At 39.3% G+C, this 24,784-nt stretch overlaps 1 protein-coding gene across 2 annotated transcripts in view; it reads right to left on the reverse strand.

Annotated features, from left to right (window-relative positions):
* Window positions 1–24,784, reverse strand: part of LOC126162744 (protein archease-like) — a 104,232-nt gene that overhangs the window by 68,258 nt on the left and 11,190 nt on the right. For both annotated transcript variants that reach the window (XM_049919424.1, XM_049919425.1), the window contains exon 2: window positions 23,755–23,779. In XM_049919424.1, the coding sequence (XP_049775381.1) occupies window positions 23,755–23,779 (25 nt within the window). The remainder of the gene's footprint in view (window positions 1–23,754; window positions 23,780–24,784) is intronic.

The raw sequence follows: 24,784 nt of genomic DNA on the forward strand, positions 1-24,784 counted from the left end.
GCATGGGATTTATGACACCTTGGTTGGGCGTGTGAAGCCATTAGTGGCCTGTGACAAAGTGAGAGACTTGCTTGTTTCAAGGATGTGGTGACTGCCCTGGAATGGAAGGACTGTCTTCACTTGACCTGGAAGATGTAGCAGATAACTCTGCAGAAATTACATATGCGACATGGGAGGAAAATAAACTAATTAAGAAACCTGTTGCCTTTGACAGTTTCATTGATGAACTTGGTAAATGGTCAATGAAAGCAGTAACACACCAGCATCTGAAGAAATTGCAACAACAATGCATTGCAGCAGTAAAAGGGTGTTTACAGGCTGGAGAACTATGTTTAGTGCTTCACTGTGATTTTGCTGAGAACTGGTCTGTAATTCTCCCACAAGAAGTACAAGGGTGTCATTGGAGTAAGGAACAGGTTTCAATTTTTACGGGAGTGATATATTTTCAAATCAAGACCACAAATGCTGCAGTTATAAGTAATGACACAGGACATGACTCAGCACATGCTTTGCTAGCATGTCTGCAAAACTCTTGAACTGCAAACAGGGACAGAGATCATACTTATTTCTTATGGTGCTCCTAGTCATTTTAAAAATCGTTACCAGCTGTTCGAATTGAGTAAGTCGCTTGTGCCAATTGATGAACTACTAGTCATGGGAATGGGCCTTGTGATTGTGTAAGAGGCCTGCTGAAGCACCATGCAACAAATCATAATCTTTCCAGACCAAATACAGCTGCGGTTCAGAATGCTGCTAGGATTTTACAGGAGCCTTGAAATCTTACTACATCCACAGCCCTCACTCTTTTGTCCAAAAAGGAAATCTAAGAATTCCGTGAGCAGAAAAAAGAAGAATTGTCCAAAGAAGCTACTTCTGTTAAAGTAAATCAGAAGACATTTTTGGACTCAAAGTGATGGGCGAACACATACTGCACACACTTTAAAGAGCAAGAAACTAGAAATTTCACTCGTTCGGCCAACATCTCAGAAACAGCAGGATAATATTCAGATTCACAACCTGAAAAGGGGGGTGTTTGTGGTGCGCGCACGTACGTGTGTGTGTGTGTGTGTGTGTGTGTGTGTGTGTGTGTGTGGTGGATTGTGGAGATTATAGACGCCAGTTATGAGTTAAACGAAATTGCAGTGAACTTTATACTACCACGTTGTCCAGCTGCTGGATATAGGTTTCAAGCTGAAAGGCAGCAACAAACAACGCCATCAGTGCTCACTTCCTGTTCACAATATTTTGAAGATTGTAAGTGCTCCAGTTCCTATTGGTTCAACAGGAAGGCATCACTCTATATCAAAGGAAGATACTGAAGCCATAGAACACATTTTTGGTTCATTGACTGGCTAATTTCGGTACAAAACAGAGTGCACAGAAGTTGTATAAATTAAAACCTTTCAGTCTTTGGACCCTTCACATACATTTTGGAAGCATTTAAAATGCTTGAAAAATGAGTCTCTTACTTATCTTTCAAAACTGAAACCATGTTAAATAACGCTAGGTTTTGATTTTTATGAGCCTGTTATACAATAATGTGGTAGTTGTTTATAAAATCTGTTCAACCTAAAAGTGGAAGCTCTCCTTTTCAGGGAATGTAGAACTATATGGTACTAATAAACAGAAAAAACAAATCAAAATTTTATGGATTGGCATTTTTGGAAAAAAAAGAAAAAATCCATAAATTATAAAGAAAGTTCAGAAAGCTATAGTGAAAGAACTTTGACAGATAAGTCCAAATGGAGGATTTCTTTATAATCATAAAGCAAATATCTTTCAAATTTAAAAAAAAAAAAAAAAAAATCTAGAACTGTACCAGAGATACAGCATTTTAAAAAATTTTCCAAAATTTGCATCTTCAAAATGGTATCCACAGTGTCATCTCCGTAGGGTTGTCTCTCAGAACAGAAATTATTTTGGAGAAAAAAAATGTATGTTCTTTATTTAGTCCTTCATTTTAACATGTGCTAAATTCAATAACATCCGAGACTAAAATACGTGTCATTTACGACGGGGGCCGAGTTTAGGTTCGTTCTGCATATCTGGCGTCACAAAACACAGTCAGCCAATGAACAGAGAAAGACGTTGCCAGAGCTCGACTGCAGTGCAGAGCACGGATGAGTGACTTCAGTTTTAGAAATGTTCAGTCATAAATAAAGTAATTGAACAAGAGCAATGTCTTGATAGCAGATTTTTTTAATAGAAAGTTTGAAACAAGCCTTCTTTATACCAATTGCTTCATATTCTATTAATTAATTAAACCAAACAAGCTATAGGTCTCCTAATTCAGGCGATAGCAAGGAAAGGTCTTTGTATCATTCTCACGAACCGCTTTGTCGCAATAAAGAACAGCACTAATTGTTTATTTCCTACTGCACTTCGACGAAACGTGAGTAATTCGTAGTCATACCAATAGTGTGCGTCGGTATTTTGCATGATATTTTAAAGTCCTCCAGGACACTTGTTGAATGATGAGATACGTTAGCGTAATGGTTAAAGTGTTAGGTTGCCAAGTGAAAGGTTCCGAGTTCAAACCTTCTTCGGTGCTTATTCCTTTGAATTTAATTTTTTGAAATTTGTAGTGCTTTGTCTGTTCATCATAATCATCATAAGTTTTCGGTTTTTCTAATTTTGTCCTCCAATATTTCTTTTCACAACGATTAAAAACAATGAAAAGGCACACATACAATATTCATGTTATCTGTTTTGTTTGTATATCTTCCCTTCCGCAGTGGCTGTTTTACTATTCACATTGAGATATATTCTTTTGCGGTAGTATTAAAAATATTATTTAGAGCAGGATTTCTGCTCGTACATTGCCAAGCTATTTGATTGTCTGATGCAATTCTTTTCTTCGCTGCTATGGCAACATCATACTCAATGTTTTCGTCGACTGATCTATGTTTTGGCAAGTATTTGCTGTCCGTTGTGACAAACACAAATTTTTTTCGCACTGCGCCTCACTGACAATATATTTTAGTTTCTACGTTTTATTACGTCCACAATTCAGTTTTGTGTACTTTGCCAACTTTGTTTTAATCAGAACGTTTTAGAAAAAAGCGAAATGACTCTGGTATAAATAAAAGTTTTATTGCAGTCGCGAAAGATGGAATATTTCTCAATCTTACATACAACACCTATCTGGTACATAAATTAAATGAGATATTGTTATACAGTAAATTTTATATGAAATTTAGGTATCTTGCCCACACTTCATTCTCAACATTGTGGCAACTAAAATCGACCATATGGAAAGTATACTGTATGGACTTTTAGCTCTGCAAACTCTTCAAAATTTTGTGCAATGGTTTACTACATTTAATGCTGCATAATAACTGCATTGAACATCGAAACAAAATTAAGTCATTTATGGGGGGAAGGTATCAGTCAAGAAGATGGGTAAAAATCAAAATTTTGGGCCAAATAGATTTTGTGAAATCGAATGATACAGAGCGCCTGATATCAGGTGTCACCACAGGAAGCCGAAAGTTCCTACGTGTAAGACATTAAAAGAACTTACATTATGTCTTATTTCTATTAAGACATTAGAGAATACTCCAAGAGCATCGGAATTTCGTGAACCATACTAAAATGTGATTCTTGAGTTTCTCCCGGCGTATTTGATAGTCAAAATATCCACGGGTGTACTGCCGGTCTACAGTGTCCAATTGGCACAATATTTCAGCGATCATACATTTCGCCTGGAAGAGCAGTTGAACGGAATGGATGGTGTCTTGAAAGAAGGATATAAGATGGACATCAACAAAAGCAAAATGAGGATAACGGAATGTAGTCAAATTAAGTCAGGAGATGCAGAGTGTATTAGATTAGGAAAAGAGACACTTAAAGTAGTAAAGGAGTTTGGGGAGCAAAATAACTGATGATGGTCGAAGTAGAGAGGATATAAAATGTAGACTGGCAATGGCAAGGAAAACGTTTCTGAAGAAAAGAAATTTGTTAACATCGAGTATACATTTAAGTGTCAGGAAGTCATTTCTGAAAGTATTTATATGGAGTGTAGCCATGTATGGAAGTGAAACATGGATGATAAATATTTTGGACAAGAAGAGAATAGAAGCTTTCGAAATGTGATGCTACAGAAAAATGCTGAAGATTAGATGGGTAGATCACATAACTAATGAGGAAGTATTGAATAGGATTGGGGAGAAGAGAAGTTTGTGGCACAACTTGACTAGAAGAAGGGATCGGTTGGTAGGACATGTTCTGAGGCATCAAGGGATCGCCAGTTTAGTATTGGAGGGCAGCGTGGAGGGTAAAAATCGTAGAGGGAGACCAAGAGACGAATACACTAAGCAGATTCAGAAGGATGTAGGTTGCAGTAGGTACTGGGAGATGATGAAGCTTGCACAGGATAGAGTAGCATGGAGAGCTGCATCAAACCAGTCTCGGGACTGAAGATAACAACAACAACAACAACAACAACAACAACAACAACAACATGTCGGCATCATCAGGTGAACTGACAGACTGAGCTCCTGTGAACGTGATGGCACGGTGATCCGTACGCTATGACTGCTCAGAGGGAACTGGGTTCGGTCGCGGTGGCGGCCGATTTAAATACCCTCCGTCCGCGGCGCGCTCCTTCCGCCGTCCGCGCCCCGCGGCGGAAGGAGCGCGCCGCGGATGGAGGGTATTTAAATCGGCCGCCACCGCGACCGAACCCAGTTCCCTCTGAGCAGCCATAGCGTACGGATCTCTGTGCCAGCACGTTCACAGGAGCTCAGTTTGTCAGTTCACCTGATGATGGCGACATGTATGATCGCCGAAATATTGTGCCCGTTGGACACTGTGAACCAGCAGTACACCCGTGGATATTTTGATCATACTAAAATGCATAATTCGGCTTAAAGTGCACATTCACACGTCCTGATTCAGATGTAAATAATCTTGGAGTACCAGTACTGTACTGTCTCGTGTTTGTTTCTTTATTATGGCATAACGTCAAATGTGCTAGAACATGAATACGTGCACTTTAAATTCAGCGAATAGTTAAAACTAGCCAATAATGTGGAATTACACACTTCGTTTCAAATACATTGACTGCCTCAGCGGAAAAGATTAATAAAAGCCAAATTTCTTTAGCAAACCGACAAAAATAACTTCATTGTTGTGCAAGGCCATTAATGCTCGATTGTCAGAAAGGTGGAAATAAAACAGTCAAACTAATAACATATTTTGGCCATCCATAATTATGTGAATATATTTTAATTCACTTGATAGCTCCCAGTCACAGAAATCCGTTTTGTTTTCATTTGACGTGAGAGCAATAGACGAAGAAAAAAACAGCAAAATCACTAAACGTAAACACGGGTCACATGGAGACTACCCACCTCCCCACAACAGCTCAGTCTGCTCTGTGCATCAGCCGAGATAGACGATATTTCTGAACCGACGATATTTCTGAACAGGGGCAATACAAGATAGTGGCGACCCCCCCCCCCCCCACCCCCCATCGCCCCTTCCCACTTCAGCGTTTGAGGTAGGACGCCATTAATTTAAAAATATCGACTTTACAAAAAATATGTTCATTCTGTAGTACCCATCTTTCTGATGAATTTGATACATAAAACATATATGTTCAAGGAAATGGGAGACATTTTATTTGGTCGTATGTGTGCCACGTCTCTTCACACAGCATTTTTCTATCGCACGTCACTGTATTTCGCTCTGTGGAATTCAAACGTAATTTTTGTAATGGATGCCATCAAACAATATTCAAGACAGTGGAAATTAAAATGTCCTGTGGTGCCTCTCCCACTCCCAGTCGGCTGGTTTGACATCCTGCCTCTCTTCAAAAAAAACTCTCAATTAATATTGGATGGGATTATTTGTAACCGGAAGAACAAGAACTCTTCACAAAATTTGCACTTTTTATTGCTTGTTAGGTAATAACTTACTGTTTTGTGACATAAAATTAAATATAGGATACATAAAACCAGTAAAAACAAGAGAGTACACCTTTCTACAAACCTTAAGCCCTAGCTTTTTTTTTTTGTCTCTGCTCTTGCTACAGCTTTACATGGCGTGCTTTCCTTTCTGGTAAAGAATCTATTACCTCATCAAAGTTCGTCAAACGTTTTACTACTTGAAAAAACGAAATGTCGTTGTCTAACACTGTAAAAGCTATTAATACAAATAGTAACCAAGACTGGTGTGGTTTCTCCATCTGATTAAGTGTATTTGTTACTGTCTGCTACATAAAGCAAAATAGGCCTGCCTCATATGGCAGCAATTGTAATACACGCCAAATAGACAAGACTGTTTTGGCATTTTTATAACACCACAGAATTTAATTCACGAAGTACCGATATCAAATGCCTATTAGGCCACCTACAAGCAAATATTTTTATGTTAGGAAATAGTTTCACATTTCATTCACACACTCCAGCTTCTCAAGCATTATATCGAAAAGTAGTAGTACGAAATTTTTATATAAATTTTGAATCAGCATATTTTTCCATAATTTGTGTGATGTCACCGTTTCTTCTCCTTCCTCATCCTAACAAACAACCTTGTCATCACTAATTCTTTAACTATTCCTGCCAGTGTCAAAACTTGTTGTTGTTGTTGTTGTTGTTGTGGTCTTCAGTCCTGAGACTGGTTTGATGCAGCTCTCCATGCTACTCTATCCTGTGCAAGCTTCTTCATCTCCCAGTACCTACTGCAACCTACATCCTTCTGAATCTGCTTAGTGTATTCATCTCTTGGTCTCCCCCTATGATTTTTACCCTCCACGCTGTCCTCCAATACTAAATTGGTGATCCCTTGATGCCTCAGAACATGTCCTACCAACCGATCCCTTCTTCTGGTCAAGTTGTGCCACAAACTTCTCTTCTCCCCAATCCTATTCAGTACCTCCTCACTAGTTATGTGATCTACCCATCTAATCTTCAGCGTTCTTCTGTAGCACCACATTTCGAAAGCTTCTATTCTCTTCTTGTCCAAACTATTTACCGTCCATGTTTCACTTCCATACATGGCTACACTCCATACAAATACTTTCAGAAATGACTTCCTGACACTTAAATCTATACTCGATGTTAACAAATTTTTCTTCTTCAGAAACGCTTTCCTTGCCATTGCCAGTCTACATTTTATATCCTCTCTACTTCGACCATCATCAGTTATTTTGCTCCCCAAATAGCAAAACTCCTTTACTACTTTAAGTGTCTCGTTTCCTAATCTAATACCCTCAACATCACCCGACTTAATTCGACTACATTCCATTATCCTCGTTTTGCTTTTGTTCATGTTCATCTTACATCCTCCCTTCAAGACACCATCCATTCCGTTCAACTGCTCTTCCAAGTCCTTTGCTGTCTCTGACAGAATTACAATGTCATCGGCGAACCTCAAAGTTTTTATTCCTTCTCCATGGATTTTAATATCTACTCCGAATTTTTCTTTTGTTTCCTTTACTGCTTGCTCAATATTCAGATTGAATAACATCGGGGAGAGGCTACAACACTGTCTTACTCCCTTCCCAATCACTGCTCCCCTTTCATGTCCCTCGAGTCTTATAACTGCCATCTGGTTTCTGTACAAATTGTAAATAGCCTTTCGCTCCCTGTATTTCACCCCTGCCACCTTTAGAATTTGAAAGAGAGAATAAGTGTCAAAACTTATTCTCCGGTTAACTTCACTAATCCTGCCACGATCAGCTGGTCTACTTATCCCATGTTTATTCTCCGGTTAGGCGTTATTACATGATTGTACAACACGTTTTCCGCGTTACTCCCAGAATACAACTTAAGCGGCTGCTAGCTGGGGACTGTACAACTGGTCCTTACTAGTGTAACGGTCTGGTTAAAACTTTTTTGTCAAAATTTCATTTTCTTGGATACACCGAGAAGATAATATCTAATCTTTCTTACCTCTTATTTCTGCAACTCGTTTATTTCCACTCTGGTAGTCTCAACCTGTGGATTTAGCTAGTAATTTTAACAACGTGGATCATTCGCATTCCCGGTCAACCATATAAACAGCGGTTGGCATTCACCAGTTCGGCTTTATTCAGATGCGACAGGGATTCCCCTGGCAGAGACATCCCATATACTATGCATGCATTCAAAAATCAACTTATGATTCATTCAGAAACAACTTAGAATTTGTTCAAAAATGTTCAAAATCCTGCAGGGATCCGTTTCAAAATCATATGAGCAATCGATAGACCAACGTGCGCTGGATACTAGGTGCTTTGAGAAACAAGGTCTTTTTTGTCAAGAATATGAATCTGATTAATCTGCCCCCCCCCCCCCCCCTCTCCCCAGATACCACGGTTTGTCACCCGTCCCCTAAATCCGGGCCTGTTACGCATGCGTGAATCTGCCAGCTTCTGCGCGTGAGTAAAATGTTTCCGGGTAGCATCTGGCTGCTTGCTGTTATTGCTTATACAGTTAACTGCCACACTTCTGCAGCCAGAAGCAGGAGAAGGTACTTGTGCACGACTCAACTACGCAACTGCTCAAACGAATTTAATGTAAGCAGTTGTGACGTCATGCTCATCGGAGGCAATGTGCTGTCATGAGGCACTGCACAGTCTTCCTAACGCCTTTGACACATTTTGCTGTTGGCAGACACTTGTATGAGCACTGTGTTTTGATGTTGTACAGGGTGCATTGCCTTTGCAACTTAAGTCTTATTTTCATTTTCTTTTCTCTCGTTCATGTTTTATTGCTACAGTATTATTCTGCAGTAGAGAAATAAAGTAATATCCTTTGTTACAGTATCGGTTCTTATCATTCAAAGATACAAAAATTTAATTGAAAACTAAAACAATGAAAAATTCCCGAGAATTCTAAAATATTCCTGGGTTTTTCCCAGTTTTCCCCCGGATGAAAAAATTTCCGGGTTTTTCCCGGATCTCCTGGTTGTCCCAGGTTGCATACAACCTGCAAACTTTTGTCTAGAAACAGCAAAACAAAACCGAAGTGTACAGAAAGCATTCCAAAGCAACAAACACGTTGCATAAATAAAATAGTTTAAGCAGGCTAATATAGAATAGTTACTAGCAGTTGTCTCTGGACTGCATTTATGAATGTTAACAGTCTACAACTACATGGCTACTCTGCAAATCACATTTAAGTGCCTAGCGGAGGGTTTATCGAACCACCTTCACAATTCTCTATTATTCCAATCTTGTACAGCGTGCGGAGAGAACGAACACTAATGGCCAAGTTATAGAAACTTAGAATGAATCAAAGTGATTTTATGTGCAGGTTTGTAAGTATTAATGAGGCCTCGGTCCACTACGACATGCTTGAAATTTAACTATTGTCAAAGCAGTTAGCTGAAGATAGTCCTGCGTGAAACTCTGCCTCAAAGGTTACAGCAAGTGGTGTTTGGACAGCAAGAGGTAAGTCTTCTCACTGTATTCCTCTCAAATAGTAAAACAGTAACTTTCTAATACTATAATAAAATCACTGACAGTTGAGCATGGAAGGGGGTGATTGTTCCCCTTTACCAAAATGTGAAATATGGCTGTGTCAGCAACAGTTGATCAGTTCTCTGCCAGGCTGCAGTTTTGGATTTGCTTTGCAGGATCATAATCTCATTATCTTATATGGGGCTTTCACTGTGAGCTTCAGTCGCTACACTTCAAACGCTGTGCTGGGTAAAATATGCTTTTCCTGATAACACAAGAAGCCTCGTAAGAGTGCTGAAAAACACCCTACTATGGGGCACTGAACGATCTGGCATCAATGGAAAAACATGTCACAGGGAGAGAGTTGCCATCATTGTGGTTACCCTGCACTAAGAAGTAAGACTGACTTACACTGCTAGAAGGCTCACTCTGGAATCTGACAAAGGGAAATAAGTTAGCTAGCATTTCTTAAGGGTGAAGTTGGACAGTGGACAGTGTTACAGCTCTGGCAAACAAGAAGAGCACAACAAATTAAGTCATCAACAGCCAATGGTCCCAAATCAGCCCCTGATTCACAGATGAATTCATTCAGCAGACATCCAGTTACAAGGAGGAACCTGTGACGGCACGCTGCCTACATGTGTAACAACTACAAATTTCTAGGGAACTGCAAGTCCCACCATGGGGACTTTAGTGCTGCTAGCTGCAGCACTGAAATTTGTACCAAGGCCAATGTGGTGAATTCAGTGCCTTTCATCCAGCAGGCCTCCTGCTGGGCTGTAGCTTCAGCCTAGAGATGAGCACCCTCTCTTCCACTACTGATAGGGTAGCAAACTCTAAACTGCCTGGTTCTGTGTTATCTCTCCAGTTTTGGAATCCACAGTGTAATCTGGCACATCACAGCTTGTCCTATGCTGAGATGTTCGGCTGCTTCTATGCAGAGCAGCAGATGTGTGGGGGAACAATCTCAGCAACCACGTGCCACCTCCGAGATCAACCACTGCAACAACACTGGTCATGTGCTGATGACAGCATCCACCAGCTGGGCACATGCTGCTTCCAACTTATGAGCAACTGACTTAACTAGCAACTTATGCACCAGAGGATATGACAACAGTGTGCAAAGGTACTCCAAGTTCACTGTGCCATTGGTTATCCCTATGTAAGCTGTCTCTAAACATGTAATTGTCTCACTTTGTTAACCAGTTATTAAGAAATCTGTGGCTGCAAAAATGTTTGGAGTATAAAGATGATGATATGGTAACCACAGATGGGTAGCTTGCTGATGATCAGACACTGCATTTCAGGTGTGGAATTAAGCCACTGGAAAAAAAAGTTGGCAAAGTGCCCCGATATAACTACACCGAAAGTAAATTTGACACTTAAAATGCAGTCGTACAAAGGAACAAAGAACACTGTAAATTGACTGCATATAAGTGCACTTTCATTTTAAATAACTTCCTCATTAGGTGATAAACTGGACTCACAGTTGCGCTCTACTATTTATTTCTTTGCTTTCATAACTTCATTCTTTGAAGGGATGAAAAGTGGCAACGGAACACTCCCTTGTTACGCTCTTTCTGAATATCCCTTAACCTATTTCACTTATTTATTTATTTACTATGTTAATCAACTAACCATTTTGGAGGGCACAAAAATTCAACTTTGGTTTCGCTTCTCTGTGTTTAATTTTCATTGCTTCCAGACTTACTTCATCCTTCACGACTGTTGTTCCTTTTCTTCCTGGGTCCACTTCCTTATTTTTTTCTTTTCTGAAATCTTGCCTTTTGTGTTGATTCTCTAAAAAGTATCCTGTTATCAACTATGACCATTCTAATTAGTGTTTTCCATAACTTTGTTAATATCAGTAAGCCATGTAGTTTTTGCAGCTATTCAATAAGTTGGACATATCCTTTGCTAATCTTTTGCTTTCCATTCAATGTTTGTGCCCCTAAAACTATAGTCTTCTTTTCCTCATTACGTCAGTTAGCTTTTCCACTGTCAAATAGAGCTCTCTGGTCCTAATTTGTATTCAGCATTACTATTACTTTTAGGTTCCAATAGTTTCCTTAGAACTCCTCCAACTTTTAAAAGTTTTTGAAGATCTCTGATTATCAAGTCCAAATTTCTTTATGATGATGATTAATACATTTCTATCAACTGAGTCACGTAACTTTTTAAAATCAACAATAGTTATCACTTGTTTCACTGTCTTCACCTCCTCAATTTCTATAATATTCTTTAGATTTAGTATCTGCTCTGGACAAAACCTTAGCTTCCTAAATCCTGCTCAATATTTTCTTAGTTTCGAGTTGAGTATTCCTTCAGCACTCTTCAAATGTGCAATGGAGAACATCTTTTAAATCATAATGGTCAGGATCTGCTTTCTTCCTTTTTTATGTTGTGGATGTATTAATGTCAATGTTCATTCTGATGGTAAACTATTTGTTGTCCAAGGTTCTGTAGGAGCTAAGATGTCACTAATTCAGCAACTACATTGAGGTGACAAAAGTCTTAGGACAATGAAACACACAAATACAAGTGGTGGTACTATCATGTACACAAGGTATAAAAGGGCAGTGCATTGGCAGAGCTGCCATTTGTACTTGAGTGATTCACGTGAAAAGGTTTCTGGTCTGATTATGGCAGCACAAAGGGAATTAAGACACTGAATACAGAATGGTGGTTGGTACTAGACACATGGCATGTTCCATTTTGGAAATCATTAGGGACTTCAATATTTTAAAATCCACAATGACAAGAGTGTCCTCAGAATACCAAATTTCAGGTATAACCTGTCACCATGGACTACACAGTATCCGATAACCCCCATTTAAGAAATCAATGTACAATGAATGTATCCGATAGGACAGTGCAGCAAAATGTGGCATTAATGGGCTGTGGAAGCAGACGGCTGATGCGAGTGCCTTTGCTTACACCACAACACCGCCTGCAGCGGCTCTCATGGGCTAGTGACCATACCGGTTGACCCTAGACAACTGGAAAACCATGGCCTAGTCACCCAAGTCCAGATTTCAATTGGTAACAACTGATGGTAGGGTTAGAGTGTGGCACAGACCCCATGAAGTCATAGACCCAAGTTGTCAACAAGGCAATGTGAAAGCTGGTGGTGGCTCCATAATGGTGGGGGCTGTGTTTACAAGGAATGACCCCATGACTTGTCTCATCCGAGTATAGTGTTTTGTCTTGATGCTGCTTTTAAAGTTTTTTTCATAATTTCTCTAATTCCTTTATTGATGGTGGCTTTGGTCTGTTCATATTTTGAGTATATTACAGAAATTAAATTCTTCTTTTGGTGGATCATAGTTGTGTAGTTCTTTGAAGTGATCCACAAACATTCTTCAGTTCCCGATATTTGTTATATGCAGTCTTGTGAGTTTTTGGATCTATAAACTGTAAGCTTTGTGTGTGGACTTCTTTAATCTATTTTTAATATTTTATAAATGTCCCTCGAGTTGTTCTGCTTAAAATATGGTTCAATTGACAGAGTATCTTTTATATGGTGTACTCTGATCTTTTCGAGACCTTTTTAGGCAAATTTCCCAGTTTCTATAAAATTTTCCCTGTTCTTATTTTTATTTGTGTTCCAGAGATTCTAAGCTCATTGTCTCTTTAAAATTAACTCTTCACACTTATCATTCCACTGACCATGTTTCCATTTTCTTTTTAAAATGAATAGTTTCTTCTGCAGTCGTCTGAATGTTGTCTATTTGAAGTTTTTCCCCACATTTAGGTAGTTTTTTTCCCCAAAAGCTTACTGAAATCATTTCCCCCAGATACACTTCTATAAGCCCAGCTTCTTTGGGTGATATTAGTTCTTATTTATAAACACTTATCTAACCTTGAACTTAGTGATAGGTAGTGGTCTGAATCCAAACCAATACTTTTGACTACTTCACCTTCTTTGCTATAACTTAAACAGTGTCTTGACAATCATTTACAGTTTTCAGCTCATGGTTGGGTCTGTTCGGAATGTAAACCTCACCAACTTTTCCTGTCATCTCACCATGCTTCCCTCTACACCTGTCACAGTCTCGCCCTCTTTTCTTCACAAAATCTTTCAGCCCAATAATCAATGTGTCTTTGATGATAAAATCACCGGAGTCAAAGGGCCATGTCCTATTCCTCTTCAAGTTTCAATGCTTGACTGTTCAACTCCTCTGCTATGACTTCTTCAGGGCTCCCCTGGTGTCCCTGGATGGCTGAATACTGATGAAAGAGTTTCACATCCACTTATAAAAGCCTGTGCTGTTTCACAGGCATAACAAAGCAGGTGGATTCTTTCCATGTTACATTTTCCTTCCCCCAAAATTATATTTATTTTATTTTTTGCAAATATCTCTAATAGTGTTATTTTTATGATTTGTACGGTACCCAAAATCTTTATTATTAACTCAGGGCTAAGCCAACTTTACTATTATCCATCACATTCATTTGGTTAATTATAGGTCATTGGTGTGATTAGTTTACCTAGAAACTGTGCTAATTACAAATATCAGTACTATAAAACTTCATTACCACTGTTCTTACATAAACATATCTACTGCTAACTTTCAGAAGTAGTAGTTCAAAAGCAAACACAAATAACTGAAGTATCTAGACAGATGATGCTGCAAACATGTTATCAACTTTTGCAGTCATTTAGTTTTAGAGTAAATAGAATTTTTATGTAAAACATTGTTACTGAAGTAGAATCCTATATTTTGACAAACTAGACAGCATAATACAAAATCAATTATTCTTGTACCTAAAAGTTCACATTTAGAAGAATCTCTCTTTACCATTCATTTGTTCAGAAACATACGTATGATTGTAACTTGTAAAATTCCAGCAAGCAATAGAGAAATATACTTTTAATTAATGTCATCTTATAAAAGGAAGTCTGCTGGGAGCCATTTGCGTCAGTCTCTGGAAGGGTATGATGTGAGCAAGTTCTGTGCTCAAAAATTATTGCGCAATGTACACAGAAGAGTTAGCACAAATCACAAGTCATAAGAATGTGCCAGGTTTTATCTAAATTCCACGTCCAAGAGTTTGTATAGTGACCTTTTGACAATGATTGGCTATGGATTCTTAGTTTCATGAACTGCGTTAATCTTCAATAATGCTAACTTTGCTGATAGTTTTGGATCATGAACTGTGTTATTTCCAAATGCTATTTACTGTGTTCACTGATTTTCGTGTTGATATGACTGTTATACTTGAAGGAGTAATTAGAGAATGTTTTAATGATTTACTTGCCACACAAAAACTTTTCTGTCATTTCAGTGTTAAATTACTGCCATCTAACAATCATCATTATAGGACATCAATCAAGTGCAGTACGTGACTTATCCTTTATCTGTGCTTAAATTACAGTGAATGAGTCTCAATCTGGCCATAAACAGGAGATTATTTTATATCAAAGTGCAATTAAAGTGCTTTGAACTGTAAACCTGGTGTGAGCATCATCATTTGAAATAGCCTACTTTCACCAATTACTTTTCACCCAGCAACAGAGGTGCAGCTGTTGGAGGCATGTCAACTCAGTTACAAAGTGTAGTTATCGAGTGAACATCTCCTGGCTGCTATTGATGAACTGTCATCCATTACATACATACTGAAACAGATACTGATGGGGAAGAAGGGGAGGGGAAGGAGAAACCCAAAACATTGTTATTGTTGTGCAGCCTTGCTTGTTTCCTGGTCTCCGTATGTTCCTCACTTACTGTAGTTCCGTGTTTACTTCTATGATAGAGGTAACCACAAAGATTGAAGCCTGTAGTCATCATCTCTATTGAAATTGTACTTGTTATTTGTCATTTTGACTGCTTCAGTCACTTTCCTTTTACAAATAGTATGTCCTCTGGCAAGCACATGCTTGTTCTTAAAGTCAATAACCTGGTTACATTCTCCTTGGTGTTCCGCAATTCCCAATTTTACCTTTTTGTCTTACAATGTGTATGGTGTTCGTGCTCTTCAATGTATTCTTTTACTGTCCCGGTTTCAGTGCTATGTTCTTGCCACACAAATATGAATGTTTTCACCTAATCATCAAAACCTCAAAAAAGAAGGTACTTGCTAATGGAACTGCCTTTCTGGATTTCTATACCTCTAGCCTTTCTGGATTTCAGTATATGTATTTGCAGCATATTTTGGAACAAATAGATCACTTTCTTTATCTAGTAACTATATTACCAACTAATTTCTTGTTGGAAATGGATGCAGAGAACAGAAAATGTAATGCTCATGTTACTTTTAGATGTCTCACACATTAGGGTGTTAAAGTTCCAATATTATGCACGAAATGAATGGTGTATGATACTATGCACCAAATTAATGGTGTATCAAGCACTTTTTGTCCTTACCCTGCTCTACCATTGTGAATCCTGAACGCTACATTGCGGCGATGTTAAGAAACAACACTTCAACCAACAGAAGCTGAGATACATTATGAACACAAAATGGGATGATTTCATATCACGCAACTGTTCTTCAGAAAGCAAAGATTTACAGTATAGAAGCCAATGTGATTGGTCAGATGAGGAATAACATACCTTCTCATCAAATTTTGTATTGTGAAGCGAGCACAAGTAGAAGGCCTCATGGTACTCGTCTAAAGTGCTGGAAGTATCAGTTCAATAAGAACTTAAGGAGCAGTCACTGACTTTAGTAACTGGTGCACCGTATCAGAAGATCGTACTCACTGGCACACAACTACTTCAGCTCCTGTTTTATATTTTGAGCAGGAATGTAAAAACTGGAAAATGGGAAATGTCAAGAGGTGCAAACTGTGCCAGACACAGCCATGCCCTCTACCCTCAATGCAGACAGAGGGTGAAGGCCATGGCTGTGTCTGGCCACATGTTTCAAACCAGGGTTGGTTTCCTAAGCTGTCTAAAGCATCTCCTCACCTGAACTGCAAGAAAATACTGGAGAAATGGAAACTGATATGAGTTCACCAGACAACAATGACACCTTTACACCAATTCATATAACTTCATATAACCCCAAAGAGTAGAGACCATGAAGCACATCTGCTGTAGGCTAGGCCTATGCTGACAGCATAGGCAGATGCATTCGGAAGAATGGTTGAAAGACTATTTTCTTCAGCTGACACAAGATAATAGTCTCATCTAGTGTCGACTGAAGAACATAGTCTTCCAACCATTCTTCGTATGGATCTGCCTATGCTGTCAGTTACTCTAGACACAAACAGTAACCTTACAGAACGTGCAGCAGGTTGTTGTTGTTGTTGTTGTTGTAATCTGAAGACCCTATTTATGGAAAGATCATAGCAATTGGCCATTAATGCTTCTCTAAGAAAATTTAGCTTTGATCACAACTGCCTACTGTCACTAATGTGGTATGCTTGCAAAAAACCAAGTGCTCAGAGCAGCTTACTTCTGGACTGGGTGCTGGTGATGCAAAGGAGCATCTAAATACCTGTATGTAAGTAGGTTTCCTGCAAATACTGTGCCCTAGAGTATTGTCAGGTCTTCTGTAGATCTGGAAGGACACATAAAGAACACAAAGTCCATTCATGTTTTAGACAAAAGCTAAGATCAGCAGAAATGGAGCACAAGAAGAATGTGAGCAGGTTATGGATTTTTAAAAACATACGATTGTTGAGGCATCAAGGGATCACCAATTTAGTATTGGAGGGCAGTGTGGAGGGTAAAAATCGTAGGGGGAGACCAAGAGATGAATACACTAAGCAGATTCAGAAGGATGTAGGTTGCAGTAGGTACTGGGAGATGAAGAAGCTTGCACAGGATAGAGTAGCATGGAGAGCTGCATCAAACCAGTCTCAGGACTGAAGACCACAACAACAACAACGATTGTTGCCAGAGGAATTTATGGAATTTTATAGAATAAAAGTCCATTAAGCAGTCATACTAATGATGAATGAGTACAGTTTCAACACGGATGACAGCTACAGACTTCTTTGTGCCTACCTGCTATCGAGTAAGTTAATATCAAGTCACAACAAGCAAGAAACAAACTGTTACCAGGAAACAACCAAAGTGGCACAATAAAAATATTTTGGATACCCCAAGTCAGTATATGCTTTTAGTATTTACCCTTGTTAACCCAACACCACCACCCCTCTCAAAAAGCCCGGGAAAGTAGTCTTTTATAAGTTAATGCAACACTGTCTTTCAATAGTGTTCAATCGTAGAGGGACACTGGTGGAATCATGAAGAAGATCCCAGCAAAGGGGTTTAACTATCATGCTGTGAAGAAGTCTGAAGTGGGATATGACTCGTCCTATTGACTCAGAGGTTTTTATTATCAATAACAAGCAATATGAAAGACTACAGACTTACATAATCCCTTGTCTGTCTTTGACTTACATAATCCCCTGTCTGTCTTTCTCTAGGTCTCCTGCGTCCTGTTATTTCATGAGCCTGTCTTGATACCCTAATAATTCCCATTCTTTTAACACATTCATACCATCTTGTCTTTTCTATGGTCTCTTGCAATGACATCTCATTCACTATTTCTCTTACCATCTCATTCCTTACTATATCCATTTTCGTTATTCCTAGCATATTTCTTTGTACTTTTATCTTGCAGCAACCCTGAATCTTGCTCACCTGCCTTTTCTTCATGAACCATGTTGCCAATGCATGTGTAATTTGAGTGTAATATGCTTGGTATAACATTTGAATGGACTTGCTGCACTCCTAACAGCACATTTTCTTAGTATTTTTGTGAACTTCTGGCTGCTATTTGCATTACCCTGAAGTTATATCTGAAATTAAGAACAGTTTTATTTTTATTCTTAGTGTGAGGGGTCACTGATTTTGTATACATAACTATTCCTATACGTCATTATCATATCCAAACTTTGTATCATTGTGCAGAACGAATCGTCATTCAGTAGCTGTGCCATTAAGAATGCTGCTGTGTGAATGAGATTTTATTTCAGGTCAAGAGTAGTTTTCAGTCTCTCAAGAAATAAACAGTAAAAGTTACTACTCTACCTATGTCCCTATTCTGTGAATCACTGAACTCAATGGCACATGGTACTTCCCATTATACCAGTTATTAGTGCTTCTTTCAATTCCACAGGAATAATGATTGCTCAAGTGCCTCTCTGTGCAGTGTAATTAATCTGATCTTGTCCTCAAAATCCCGACAAGTGCAATATGTAGGGGTTGTTAGTATATTCCTACAACTACCATTTAAGGACTGTTCTTGTAACTTCGTAAGTAGTTTTCTTGGGACAGTCTGCATCTCTCTTCAACAGTCTGCCAGTTCAATTTCTTCAGCACCTTTGTGACACACTCTCACAGGTCAAACAACCTGTGACCATGTGTGTTGCCTTTCTCTGTATATTTCCAATCTCCCCTGTTATTCGTATTTGGTACGGATCCTGCACACTCTAGCAATATTCTAGGATGGGCCGCACGAGTGATTTTTATGCAACCTTCTATATAAATTGATAGCACTGCCCTATTATTCTACTAATAAACTGGACTCTTACCACTTGCTTTACATATGACTGAGCCTATGTGAGTGTTCCATTTCATATCCCACAAATAGTTACACTCAGGTATTTGTACGAGATGACCATTTCCACATGTGACTCATTGGTCTTTTAGTCATACGATATGTTCTTTTATTTTGTGAGGTGCATAACTTTATTTCTTTGAACATTTAAAGCAATTTGCCAATCCTTACAACACTTAAAAATTTTCAAGTCCAACTGAATACTTGTGCAGCTTTTTTTTTTCAGCCAGTACTTCACATATAACTGCACCACCTAAATAATTTGCAGTCACTATTAATAGTGACTGCAACGTCATTAATACACACTGAAGGGCCAAAGAAACTGGTACACTTGCCTAATATCGTGTAGGGCCCCCCCAAGTATGCAGAAGTGCTGCAACACGATGTGGCATTGACTCAATGTCTGAAGTAGTGCTGAAGGGAACTGTCACCATGAATTCTGTAGGGCTGTCCACTAATCCATAAGAGCATGACAGGATGGAGATCTCTTCTGAACAACATGTTGCAAGGTATCCTGATATGCTTAATAATGTTCATGTCTGGGTGTTTGGTAACCAGTGGAAGTGTTTAAACTCAGAAGAGTGTTCCTGGGGCCCATTCTGTAGCAATTCTAGACATGTGAGGTGTTGCTTTCTCCTGCTGGAATTGCCCAAGTACACCCGAATGCACAATGGACATGAATGGATGCAGGTGATCAGACAAGATGCTTATTTATTTATTTATCTATTGTTCCATGGGACCAAATTAAGGAGAAGTCTCCATGGTCATGGAACGAGTCAATACATGAAATTATAACACGATAGTAGAAACAGATAAAATGAAATATAAGAAACGTATTCAGGCGACAATTCGTAAGTTTAAATAAAGAAAATCAACAATGTAACACTGGAATTTGCTTAATTTTTCAGCTCCTCCAAGAGCTCCTCGACAGAATAGAAGGAGTGAGCCATGAGGAAACTCTTCAGTTTAGACTTAAAAGCATTTGGGCTACTGCTAAGATTTTTGAGTTCTTGTGGTAGCTTATTGAAAATGGATGTAGCAGAATAGTGCACTCCTTTCTGCACAAGAGTCAAGGAAGTGCATTCCACATGCAGATTTGATTTCTGCCTAGTATTAACTGAGTGAAAGCTGCTAACTCTTGGGAATAAGCTAATATTGCTAACAACAAACGACATTAAAGAAAATATGTTGTGATGGCAGTGTCAGAATTCACAGTCTATTGAATAGGGGTCAACAAGAGGTTCTCAAACTTACACCACATATAGCTCGAACAGCCCGTTTTTGAGCCAAAAATAACCTTTCAGAATCAGAATAATTACCCCAAAAAATAATACCATATGACATAAGCGTATGAAAATATGCGAAGTAGACTACTTTTCGTGTTGAACTGTCACTTATTTCAGATACTGTTCTAATGGTAAATAAAGCAGCATTTAGTTTCTGAACAAGATCCTGAACATGGGCTTTCCACAACAGAGCATGACAGGGTGGAGATCTCTTCTGAACAGCACGTTGCAAGGTATCCTGATATGCTTAATAATGTTCATGTCTGGGAGTTTGATGGCCAGTGGAAGTTTTTAAACTCAGAAGAGTGTTCCTGGGGCCACTCTGCAGCAATTCTGGACATGTGGGGTGTTGCTTTCTCCTGCTGGAATTGCCCACGTCCACCAGAATGCACAATGGACATGTGGGGTGTTGCTTTCTCCTGCTGGAATTGCCCAAGTCCAATGTGTCATGTGTCAAAGTTGTATCTGGACTTATCAGGGGTCCCATATCACTCCAACTGCACACACCCCACACCATTACAGAGCCTTCACCAGCTTGAACAGACCCCAGCCGACATGCAGGTTCCATGGATTCATGAGGTTGTCTCCATACCCATACAGTTCCATCCACTCAATACAATTGGAAAAAGAGACTTATCTGACCAGGCAACATGTTTCCAGTCATCAACAGTGCAATGTGGGTGTTGCTGGGCCCAGGCAAGGTGTAAGGCTTTTGTCATGCAGTCATCAAGAGTACATGAGTGGGTCTTCATTTCCGAAAGCCCGTATCAATGATGTTTCGTTGAATGGTTCGCACACTGACACTTGTTGACGGTCCAGAATTGAAAGCTGCAATAATATGTGGAAGGGCTGCACTTCTGTCACACTGAATGATTCTCTTCAGTCGTCGTTGGTCCCGTTCTTGTAGGATCTTTTTCTGGCTGCATGGAGGTCTGAGATTTGATGTTTTACCAGATTCTTGATATTCATATACTCGTGAAATGGTTGTACTGGAAAATCCCCACTTCATCACTACCTCAGAGATGCTCTGTCCCATCGCTCAAACTAACTTAAATCTTGATAACCTGGCACTGCAACAGCAGTAACCGATCTAACAACTGCAGCAGACACTTGTTGTCTAACATAGATACTGCTGACAGTAGCATCGCATTCTGTCTGTTTACATATCTCTGTATTTGAATATGCATGCCTGTACCAGTTTCTTTGGCACTTCAGTGTATAACATGAACAGAAAGGATTTCAACACACCTTGGCGCACATTCGTGGTTACTTCTACCTCTGTCAACCACTCTCCATCCAACATAACATGCTCCATCTTCCCTACCAAAAAAGTCTTCAATCCAGTGACAAATTTCACTTAACCCCATACAACCACACTTTAAGTGTAGGTGTGGTACTGTCAATCGCTTTTTGTAAGTCAGAAATGTACCTGACTCTTGATCCATGTCACATCAGAAAACAGTTGGGTTTCACATGATCAATATTTTTCCGAATTCATGCTAGTTGGCATAGAGCACGTCATTCTGTCCGAAGTACCTTACTATGTTTGAGTTCAGAATATGTTCTAAGATTCTACAACAAATAGATGTCAAGTATACCAGACAGAAGTTTTGTGGATCACTTCTGCTAACCTCCTTGTAGACAGCTATGACCTGTGCTTCTTCCAATTATTGAGCATGCTTTGTTTTGTTAGAGGGTCCTATGGCTAGATTATAGTTAAGATTTTTAAGTAACACATACCTCTCTGAAATGTTTCCTTTATTCTCATCATAATCAGCCTTCCAATCACCTTTTACTGATGGGTTTCCAAGAGTCTGCTTTCTTCCACACTTACCACATCCATAGTCTCTTGTAGCTGGCTTACACTAAAAATCAGATCCACTGTCGACCTTCCTGGTGTGAATCCATAATGTTCCTCTGTTAGTCTACTACCTACCACATGCTTTTTTCCAAGATCTTCTCAAATACCTTTGATTCCCTTTTTTTTTTTTTCTTTCTTCAGTTACTGCCTTCCATACATTTCTCATGACATCACAAAACTACTGCAATCCAACAATGCCAGCTGCTCTCACTATTTCCACATGTATTTTATTGAGTCCAGCTGCCTACCGTGCTTTCACACACTTTATAGTTCTTCTACTTCTATCCATGTTAGGCTCATTTTGATATCCATTGATATACATCCCCAGGTTGCTAATGTCCACTTTCGTATTTCCACTGGCTTTTATTTCAGTTATTTAATCTGATCTGATCTCTCTTACATCAGACCATGCTTGACACACAGTACTTTTTTTACATCATAGTTACCTTAGAAATAATAATTTTAATATGACAAATAATATTAAAATGATATGAGTGTGTATAGAGACAATGTGAGTACATAATACTGACTATGGACTTACTTTCCTTCTTTAGTGATCATCCTAACATTTTCCATCATGCACCTCTTCTTACTGTTAACCAAGCCTACCTACTACCCTCACTGCCCTCATCATCATTTTTGTCCACTCCTCCATCCATTTCATCTTCTCCCCCGCTACCACTTTCTCAGCTGCCCTTCTCACTGTGTTCCTTTCTTGCTTCCCAGGAGTCACTGGCAAGGATTCTCTGACCCACCATGTAGGGGTGTATTTTCAATGTTAAAATATATAATGCATTTCCGCTTTCAATTATGTTTGTATGTTTATCAACATTTTAAATATTGTGCAGGAAAAAATTCATTCCACCCTCTTAGCAAAATGGTTCAAATGGCTCTGAGCACTATGGGATTCAACTTCTGAGGACATCAGTTCCCTAGAACTTAGAACTACTTGAACCAAACTAACCTAAGGACATCACACACATCCACGCCCAAGGCAGGATTCGAACCTGCAACCGTAGCGGTCTCGCGGTTCCAGGCTGTAGCGCCTAGAACCACACGGCCACTCCGGCCTGCCACTCTCCTAGCAATCTTGACAATCAACCTTAAGGTGCAATTACAATCCAACAGCTGTAGTGACAAGCCACACAGCAGTATCCATTGCCTGTCGAATGACACTAAAGCTGCATGTGACCAAAGTGGCCATTTTGTTGTCTGGTGTCGCGTGACTACAGACGTGCCACTGGAAGTGCTTGCATTCAGTTACAGTAATGGAGTGTCACTGGATAGGTGCACAGATTCTGCCATACAGCTTCTGTCATTACAGCCATCGCATTGGAATCTCATGTTTACTGTGAATACCAATTGTGTTGCAGCCACGTATGTTGCGTAGTTATATTACGTATCTTCAAACTGTAGTTGCACAAGATCTTCTGGTCTTTATTCTACAACTCCATTATTTCCAGTCTATGATAGGAAGAGTATACTTCCAATGTTGTTGATTAATGTTTATGCCCTTTTTAAAATAATGGGCTTATGACATCTTTGGCCCATTCTCTTGGATTCTTTTTCTTTTTTCCTTTCCACATAGACTACATGACATTCCCTAATGTGGTGCATTCCATGACTCAGCAATTCAGAAGAACTTATACTTTAGCTACATGCTTATGGAATTACTTTACATATAATTAATATGTACTTACTGTACATCTGCAGTGTGATCCAAATCTGAAAAAAAAGAAAAATATTATTTGTGCTGCATCAAAAAACAAGATGCCTGAAAAATCTACCAGTAGGTGGATAAAAAAATATTGGTAAAAACAGGACTCCAGCATATGCAAAGAGCAGCACAACAAACAACCAGTTTTAATCAGTGAATAGAAGAAAATAAATTCTTTATCTTCAAAATGAAAACTTCAATAGAGTTGCTAACATTACAGGCAAAATACTAAAATCTTGATCCACTCACAAAGTGCTGTGTGGTGGCACATAAACTGAAGTGACAAAAATCATGGGATACCTCCCAATATTACTTGGACTTCCTTTTGCACAATTTAGTGCTACTACCCAATGTAGCATGGACTCGACAAGTCGTTGGAAACCCCATGAGCCTCTGTGGCTGTCCACACTTGCAAAAGTGTTGCAGGCACAAGATTTTTTTGTATGAACTGACCTCTCGATTCGATTATATCCCATAAATGTTCTATGGGATTCACGTTGAGTGATCTGGGTGGCCAAATCTTTTTCTGGAATTGTCCAGAATGTTCTTCAAACCCATCGCGAACAACTGAGGCCCAGTGACATGACGCATTGGCATCCAGAAAAATTCCACTGTTGTTCAGGAACAGGAAGTACGTAAATGGCTACAAATGGTCCCAAATCACCAAACATAACCATTTCCAGTCAATGATTGGTTCAGTGGGAGCAGAGGATCTGGTCCATACCATGTGAACCACAACTCACATGATTAAGAAGCCACCAGCAGCATGCACAGTGCCTTGTTGACAACTTGGGTCTATGGCTCCATGGGGTCTGCGCCACACACTAACCCTACCATTAGCTCCTACCAACTGAAATTGGGACTCATGTGACCAGGTCTTGGTTTCCTTGTCATCTAGTGTCCAACCGATACGGTCATCAGACCACAAGAGGCACTGCATATGATATCATGCTGTTTGCAAAAGCACTCACGTCAGTCGCCTGCTGCCATAGACAATCAACGCCCGATTTCGC

This window comes from Schistocerca cancellata, chromosome 2 (genome assembly GCF_023864275.1).
Source record: "Schistocerca cancellata isolate TAMUIC-IGC-003103 chromosome 2, iqSchCanc2.1, whole genome shotgun sequence".
NCBI lineage: Eukaryota > Metazoa > Arthropoda > Insecta > Orthoptera > Acrididae > Schistocerca > Schistocerca cancellata.